Source organism: Chenopodium quinoa, unplaced genomic scaffold (genome assembly GCF_001683475.1).
Source record: "Chenopodium quinoa cultivar QQ74 unplaced genomic scaffold, ASM168347v1, whole genome shotgun sequence".
Classification (NCBI taxonomy): domain Eukaryota; kingdom Viridiplantae; phylum Streptophyta; class Magnoliopsida; order Caryophyllales; family Amaranthaceae; genus Chenopodium; species Chenopodium quinoa.
The window spans coordinates 198,230-207,404 of NW_018742649.1; the positions used below are offsets into that span (position 1 = coordinate 198,230).

At 35.5% G+C, this 9,175-nt stretch overlaps 1 protein-coding gene across 1 annotated transcript; it reads right to left on the minus strand.

Moving 5' to 3' along the window:
* Positions 1–7,860: 7,860 nt before the first annotated feature.
* Positions 7,861–8,845, minus strand: LOC110721964 (fasciclin-like arabinogalactan protein 9). The gene has a single exon (XM_021901197.1). It carries the CDS (start codon positions 8,756–8,758, stop codon positions 7,991–7,993), a length of 768 nt encoding a protein of 255 aa, XP_021756889.1. The 5' UTR covers positions 8,759–8,845; the 3' UTR covers positions 7,861–7,990.
* Between the last annotated feature and the right edge of the window lie 330 nt (positions 8,846–9,175).

Sequence of the window (9,175 nt, forward strand, 5' to 3'; positions counted from 1 at the left end):
TGGTTAGGTCTAGGTTCTAGATGCCAAACTTTATTTCTTTCAAACTCATTAAGTTCAGCTTGCATAGCATTAATCCAGTCAGCATCAATTAAAACTTCAACATAGTTCTTAGGTTCCATAGATGAAAGGAATGCATAGAATGCACAGAAGTTCCTATGTTGAGATCTTGTCTGAGTTCCTTTTGTGATATCACTCATGATTGCATCAACTGGATGTGATCTCTGATGTTTCCAGGACTTTGGTGTGAATTCTTTGATAGGATACAATCTTTCTTCATTGTTGTTGAATAGTTCTTCAATAGGAACTTCAACTTGATTCTCAGTTTGAACTTCTTCAGGAACTTCCTCATTTACTACATTCTGTTCTAGGTCTTGGGGGGTTCCTATTGCATTCTCCAATGTAGGGACTTCATTTGTTTCTGAATTTGCTTCATTTTCAACATGTTTCTTCTACAATGATGTTGATTCCTCATCTGGATCCTGCTTGCGTACAAGTCCAATTTCAAAATCATCATCATAATCCTGTACATCAATCAACTGTTCAGTTTCATCAAATATAACATGTACAGATTCCTTAACACACATTGTTCTCTTATTATAAACTCTATAGGCTTTACTATTTGAGGCATATCCTAAGAAAACTGCCTCATCACTACGTTCATCAAACTTTCCTAAGTTCCTTTTACCATTATTATGAACGAAGCATTTACAGCCAAAAGATCTGAAGTAAGAAACATTATGTTTTCTCCCTTTAATAGGCTCATAAGGAGTTTTGTTAGTGATGGCTCTAACAGACACTTTGTTGAGGATGTAGCATGTTGTGTTCACTGCTTTTGCCCAGAAGTTCCTAGGCAATCTGCTTGAAATCAACATGGTTCTGTCCATGTCTTCAAGGCTTCTGTTCTTGCGTTTCACAACACCGTTTTGCTGTGGAGTTCTTGGGGAAGAGAAGTTGTGATCTATTCCATGTTTAGTGCAAAATTCAACAAACTTGGAGTTTTCAAACTCTGTTCTATGGTCTGATCTGAAATGTATCAGTTGGTTACCTATTCTTCTCTATTCTTTCTTTACAAAGGCAACAAACTCATCAAACATTTCATCTTTACTAACAAGAAAGAATACCTAAGTATACCTTGAATAATCATCAACAATAACCATGACAAATCTCTTACCACTTCTACTTTGGATTCTCATTAGACCACAAGGATCCATATGAATAAGTTCCAAAGGTCTTTAGGTACTTACCATCTTTTTAGATTTAAAGTAAACTCAAGTCTGTTTTCCTCTAACACAAGCATCACACACTTTATCATGTAGGAACTTAATGCAAGGAAGTCCTTCCACTAATTCCTTTGATCTAAGTTTATCAAACAAGGTGAAACTAGCATGACAAAACCTTTTATGCCATGATAGAGGATCATCCTCAATAACAATAAGACATGTCAAATTGCTGTTTGGAACCTCGTTGAGATCCACAACATATGTGTTCCCTTTACAAGTTCCTTCTAGATTTATGTTCCCAGTGTCATTGTGGATGATTTTACATTTATTGGAAGTAAAGCTTACAGAGTTACCTATGTCACAAAATTGTGAAATACTTAACTAGTTGTGCTTGAGACCCTCGATTAAGAATACATTATCAATAGCATGGGAACTTGACCTTCCTACCTTATAAATGGAAACTATATCACCTTTGATATTATCACCAAAGGTCACAGTTCAACCATAATAGGCATCCAGTGAGAGAAATCTAGATTTGTCTCCAGTCATGTGCTTAGGACGACCATTGTCGAGGTACCATGTGTTGTTCCCCTTTATTGAAACCTGCTGAGAAATCAAGCGTTAGTGTCAGGATCCCAAGTTTCCTTGGGTTCTTGTATAATAAGAGTAGGTTCATCTTTCCTTACCCATATCTGTTCTACATGTTTTACATTCTTCTGTGTGCTTTTCTCTTTCATGGGACATTTAACTTGCTTTTGTTCTGTATTTCCACAGAAATAACATACTATACTTCTAGGCTATTTAATATACTTATTTTCCTTCTAGAACTTCTTTTTAAAACCTAAACCTTCTGTTCTTTTAGTTTGAGCATTAGTAATCCAGTCAGGAATTTTATACTCTATAGGTTGCTTACCTTTCCTAGCCTTCTCAAGATAGTTCCACATTCAAAAGTATGTTATCATGTTTCAATTTTTCTATAGTCTCTTTTAGAATAGAATTATCATCAAAAAAGACTAAAGAATCTATATTGAATGTCAAACTTCATATTATCAACTGTAGACACCTAATTTTGGCCTCTTGTCCCGAAAGGAAGTGCGATGATGTTACAAAAATCCGTTCTTCGTGTTAGATCAAAGTTGAAGTGTTTATGGACTGCGAAATGCATTATGAAGTAAGTTGAAACCCATATTTGAGACCAATTTATCATAGAGCCTTGTCCGATTACTAATTAGGCCTAAAACATGTTCATACATGTTTAAACTTGATTAATAACGGACCCAAATGCGACAAATGCAATGATTGGATCCAATGGAACCTACATTGTTGAAAACCAGCCAAACAGACAAACCAAACATCAAAATCTCGTTCAAGTCCTATACAGATGGATAGCCCTTTTCAAATATCTTTCCAATGGTACATTAGAAGCCCAATTATGAGCTAAAACGAAGAAGTTATGATCAAAACACTAAATCAGGCCTTAAAACCAACACCCTTGCACTCCAACGGCCATATCTTTTGATCCATAACATATTTAAACATAATTCTAACGGCATTGGAAATCAGACATCTAGAGCTTTCTAATGATATCTTACATGCCTAAATCCGACTTTGCAATCCAAAGTTATGGAAGTTTTAAAAACGCGTTTTTTATATAAGGCAAACCGCAAACCATCTAAGTTGCGCGCGACTAGCGCGCGCGACTCATTGAGATGCGCGCGACACCAGCAAAACTCAGAGAGTTGCGTGTGCCACCTGACGTCACGGCTCTAAAACCCTAAACCTAGATTCCTACGCCTATAAAAAGAGGTGTTTGTTCAGCACTAAACAAACAGAAAAATCTTAATACTAAACCATAAATTCTGAAAACCCTAATCTCTCTCTAACCTTCTTACTATCATACTACTTTTCACTCGTTCTTCCCAACTACTCTTCAAGCCTAATCCATCCATTGAAGCTCTTGAAGGTACGAAAAAGTCCATAAACGCATAAGACGGAAATTTAGCATAAAAGAACGGTTAGTTTCCTTAGCACTTAGATAAATCACTTTTCTTTTATTGTTTAAATAACCTTAATTGATTAATTAGTGTTGTTTGATCACTTTAAACAAACTTTTAATTAATTAAATCACATAGTACTCTTTCGTTAATCAAGACTAGAGTTTAAATAATTAATTGTTGTTTTATCACCTAAGACAAGGCAAATATTGTTTATTTATTGTTCTTTCACAAATATTGATTAAATAAGAATAACGACTTTTGCAATGTAATTCCTACATGATTAATGTGTGTAAATAAAATCAATTAACTTAGTTTTAGGTATCGCATTGCATATATTGTTTGGTGATGAAATTGTGAAAAAGGAAGAGTTAGTAAAGGCCGCACTAGGGCTAGAATGGCGATTCCTCCCTAAAAGGAATGTTATTTTAGTACCCTCGCCCCCGAACTCATTTCTGGTTTATGTAGACCAATTTGGGCATGTGTAAACTTACGATTCGTGCTAATTATCCCATGAAATCCACATGGGAGAAAGGCATGAACGAGGTTTATGAGTTTTCCTAAAACTCATTGGCAACTCCCCACTTGTTTCTTATAAAAAAGCGTGATGATAAGATAAATTCTAAATCAAGGTCCCCCAAACAGTTAGAAATTCAAATCCTAATAAACCCTAACAAATTTAAATTCCTAGGCTTCTAAAGGGCCAATGAGCATCTAAGGAGAAGATCCCCTACGATGGGAACACCCTCCTTACATCAACCCACTCACTGTTTTCTTTGTAAGTAATTAAAACTTTGTCACTTTGCTGTTTTTCTCTATGTAATTCTTTAAGTTCTTTTTGAATATCTAAAACAGCACATATTAGTTTCTCTTTAGAAAAATGTCTTAATTCATTTTGAGAAAACCATACCTCAACCTCGAGTTCCTTCAAATTGGCTTTTCATCAGTCTTGGCCATTAGACATAGATGTGTAGTTTCTTCATGAGGTTGGTCTTCTTCCTCTTCTGAAGCTGTGTCTCCCCAGGCAGCTAGCATTGCCTTCTTCACATTTTCCTTAGTGGAGTATGGCTTATAGACTCTGGACTCCTTGGATTGCTTATTTCCTTTAGTCTTTCCTTTTTCACTTTCCTTAAATGGACAATCCTTAATGAAATGATCTTTTGACCCACACGTGAAACAAGTAGTGTCTCTGGAACTTGTAAACTTCTTTTTCCTATCAAACTTCCTGTTATTCATCATCTTTTTAAATCTTCTTACTAGCATTGCCATCTCCTCTTCATCAACTTCTGAGTCCTCTGAATCTTGAGCCTTTAGAGCAAGACTTTTGTTTTTGGAACTTTCAGTGTTGGAACTTAGGTGCAGTTTATGAGTCATCAATGATCCTACTAGCTGTTTCATATTGATTTTAGTGAAATCCTTAGCATCCTGCATTGTAGTAACCTTGGATATCCAACGTTCATCTTGTGGTAGGCTTCTCAAGATCTTTCTAGCATGTTCATCAATAGGAATATGTCTGCCAAGGGAACTCAGTTCATTAATTATATCATTAAACCTAGTGAACATTTCTTCTATGGTTTCCCTTTAACTGCATTTCAAACCTTTCATATCTGGACATCAAAAGATCAATTTTAGAACGTTTTACCTTATTTGTACCTTCATGAGTTACCTCCAGTAGATCCCAGATCTGTTTAGCAGACTTGCACCCCATGATACGATTATGTTCATGAGGTCCAAGTCCACAGTCTAAATACTTTATAGCTAAAGCATTCAATACAAGTTTCTGATAATCCTCTTTATCATAATCAGAAATAAGTTTAGGAACTACCTCTTTTTTATCATTGGTTGAAGTTACCTCAAAATCATCAGCTTCAATTACACACCGAACCTGGTAATTTTCAGCCTTGATAAAGATCTTCATCTTGTTCTTCCAGTAGGTGTAAAACTTACCATTGAACATAGGTAGACGTTGGGTAGAATACCCTTCTTCAAGTTTCTCCTTGTAGTTCATCTCTCCTCAAGAACTTACTCAGCAAAGTTATCTGCTTGCACGTGAGAACCAAGCTCTGATACCAATTGTTAGTTGAGATGAACACTACAAGAGGGGGGATTGTATGTGAGTTCCTAGTGAATACTTTTGCAGAATATAAAGGAACTTGCAATGCACACATGAAATTACGAGGAAACCTTCCAGGGCCCAACTGAAAGTAAAACCTCGACCCTTTTAAGGGATTTCCAAACCAAACCACTTCACCATAATAGGGCAAACACCATGTTACAACCTATTATAAACAGACCTTTACTCACAAGTTCCAGATTGAACTTGCTACACAGTAGGACCCTATCCTACCCAATCTAAGTTCCACACTTAGATTCACTCGTACTACCTCACAGCTTCACACTCGAAGCTAACACAACTGTATGCAATATAAGTTTCACACACACACACCTAATAACCCAACCAATACAGAAGATAAGACACCTAGCATATGAAAGGCAAGCTGTGCACGAAATCCGAAACTAATATGACAAAGTTATAAGCTTTGCAAACTTACACAAATTAAGCACAAAGATTTCTTCACGCATAAACTCACAGAAAACTTGTGAATTGAGATCTCTACTATTTATACAAGATTAACTCTTATGGCAAGCAGGGTTTTCAAAAGACAAAAATGTTAATTATCCAAATCTCAAAACACGGATTTTAAGTAAATCATTTAAGAGAAATTCTTTTTGGAAAATATGATAAAGAAAGATATATTAAAAAGAATAATATATTTTCGATAAACTGATTTTAAGAAATAAAACACTTAGAAGATCTTTTCTTAAAATATATCCTTTTATCTTTTCCGTTATAAACTTATTTGCCAAGCAATTTTGTCACGCTTCTAATAGATTTCATGCATATCCTACTTAACATATTTAACAATATATTTAGAAGATAAAATCTTAACTAAATTGATATCAATGTGCCGCAATTCTGTAATGTCGTATTTCTTGGGCTTCACGCGCTGTCACTTGTGCTCCAGTCTTCAACTAGAACTTCGTAGGCTAAGTTCTTTTCAGAACTTACTGTCTTTAACTTGCTGTCTCCAAGTTTCTATTAGAGAACATTCCTGTTAAGGAACTTAGTTCTTGTTAGAGAATTCTTTTTCTATTTTGACTTACTTTTCTTCAAAGGTCTCTTCATATCTTCTTAGCTTGAGTTACTCTTCCACCACCATGGATCTATTTCACCTGTGCTAATCTAATACTTGTAAACACTTATTAATTGAGTTTGCTTTTTAGTTTAAGTCTATCCTCATCAAAACTCTTAAGTTTCAACAAATTATTACACTTGTAAGTAATGATTTCTCTCCTTGAGTTCTCAATCTCACATACTAACTTAGACATCAGAGGGGTTTCCTCATACGCAATCCTGAAACTACTTAACGTACTCTCTTGTGTAGGTGTTTTACGGCCCAATCACTCAAGGTCCAAATCAGTCTTCAATCAATGGATAAAGGTCAAAGTCTTGACCATTGTTTCACCCAAAACAACTTTTATCTAATATCATCTCATACTAATTAAAATTGTGCATCCAATAAAGAGAGCAAGGTACAACACATTGACAATCAAGTATGCAAATGCTGTATGAATATTCTTCTAAGAAAATTATGTAAAGACAGTAGACAGAGGGTTGGCAAACCCATGTGATTCTATGCTTCTACTTGGTGGGAGAGAACACGAGAGTTTGCAAGTTGCAACATTTAAATCTTATTTATTAATTCACTAAGTTAATTGACCGTAGATTAAATCATTAGATATTGCGGTGCACTTCCAAAGTTCTTGTGCTAGGACATGAAGACTAAATTGAACTAAGAGGTGTTTTTGACATGAAGACTAAATTGAACTAAGAGGTGTTTTTTACTTTTTGTGGGGAACCGAGAGTCGCTCTTTTAAATCTATATAATATACAACCTTCATTAATTATTATCTGTAAATTTGGAAGTAATGGACATATAAACGGGGTGCTAATGAGCACAAATCTTACCCAAAGCACGATCTATCAATTTTTTTACTTTTTGACGAGAGGGTCATCATAATTAATCATCAATTCATCACTATTATTATCAATTCATCACTATTATTATACATACAAGAAGTTATAGAATGAAATGTATTTAAAATGATCAAGCATTAATTATCCCAATCTACACATATTTTGTCTTTCTCAAAGAGTCAAAGATATAAGGAGTACCATATTAGAAATGCATTAAATGCTTGTATGTGTCCCAAGGGTAGCAAATAGGTTTACCCTATTTTAAAAGATCATCAGGTAACAACTTTGATTTGGTAATTGTTAAATCCACTTGTATAAAAGTTTGTAAGCTACTAAGTTAAACTAAACCATATCTTGTAATTCAATGATGATTTAAGCTCGTTTTAATTTTTATGAGTTAATGGGCAAGGCCCTTAGGGAGTGGGGACAAAAGATAAGAGAATCTCTACAAACTTCTGTAATGGGCATTGTTGTCACAAATTCTTTGTTGTGACATACAATCCTTACCACTTACCAGTATACCAATTACTACTTAATAATTTAAGCAAGTTAATTACTAAGTTGAATAATATAAAGATGGAGAAAAATAAAAAATCCATTGGAATTATTTCCATTTTTTTGAATGAATGAACAATAAATTAAATCAAACGTTCTTCCGAGTAACACAAACAAAAACAAAAAATGAATTTTTAGATACAATTTGATCAAACATCATAAAAAGTACTCTTCTATATCCCTTAGAAAAGGAAACCAGTGGTAAAAATTCCAACCAAAGCAACAAATCCCATTCCCATACTCTTCAAACCATAACCACCATTATCCTTGGCTTCAGCATCAGCAGAATCAGTTGCAGGACCTTCTGCAGCTTTGCCATCCGACTTCGAGTCACCGGACTTCGATTTTGTTGCTGAGCCAACTGGAGAGCTCTTAGGAGACTTCGCTTCGAACAATGCTGGGGGCAACAACACCTTATCAACCTGATAAACAGCCAGAGGAAACTTCTCCCTCAAGGCATTGTTCAACTGAGTTGTAACTTTGCCGGAGGACACATTAACCTGTCTGTTACCAATGGAGACAATCTCAAGAGTAAAAGCTTCGCCGTCATCGCCGGTGGCTTGGGTTCTAACAGGGTTACTGATGGTCTCAAAGTTGTCAAAGCTGTTAAACTTCGGGAGGACATGATTGAGAACAAGTTTCACTTGATCCTGATCTGAAAGATTGTTGATTGTACCTGCTTTAAGGTTTTGGAATGCGTTGTCAGTGGGTGCGAAGACGGTCATGCCTTCAGTGGAAGTGTTCACCTGGTTGGCAATCTGGTTGCCAACCTGGGTGGACGCTAGAAGGCGCATGAAGGTTGTGTATTGGCCTGCCTTCTCTAGGATGGCTGTTAGGTTTACAGGGCCCGCTGGCGCGGGGCTAGGGGCCGCTGAGGACTGAGCCATACAGTGGCCGCAGGCGAGTGCGGCCACTAGGACAACTAGGGAGAGTCTAAGGGAGAAGGCCATTTTTTGAGAGTGTGTGTTCAACCACTGTATGTGAATGTTGTTTGTTGAGTTTAGTGAATGAGAGGAGAGATTTATGGTACAAATTTGGGTAGGGGTGGAATGAGCTGGCTGTATTATGCTGTCCAACCTTTAACAAAAAAGAATTAAAATTTTTATTAAATAAAATCAGGAGGGTTGGCCAAGAAAGAATAAATATCTTTGGACTACAATGTGCTAACAACTACAAATGTGCTCTGCCAAAAAAAATATAACTAACAATTATACTCTCTTCATTTTATATTCTTTTGTCTTATTTTCTTTGTAATACAGTTTTTAATGCATTAATTATTATATAAGTATTATTATCTTCAACTAAGTATTATAAAAAAAATAAAGTTTAAAACTAAAACTGAAAAATCATATTGAAACAAATATAAC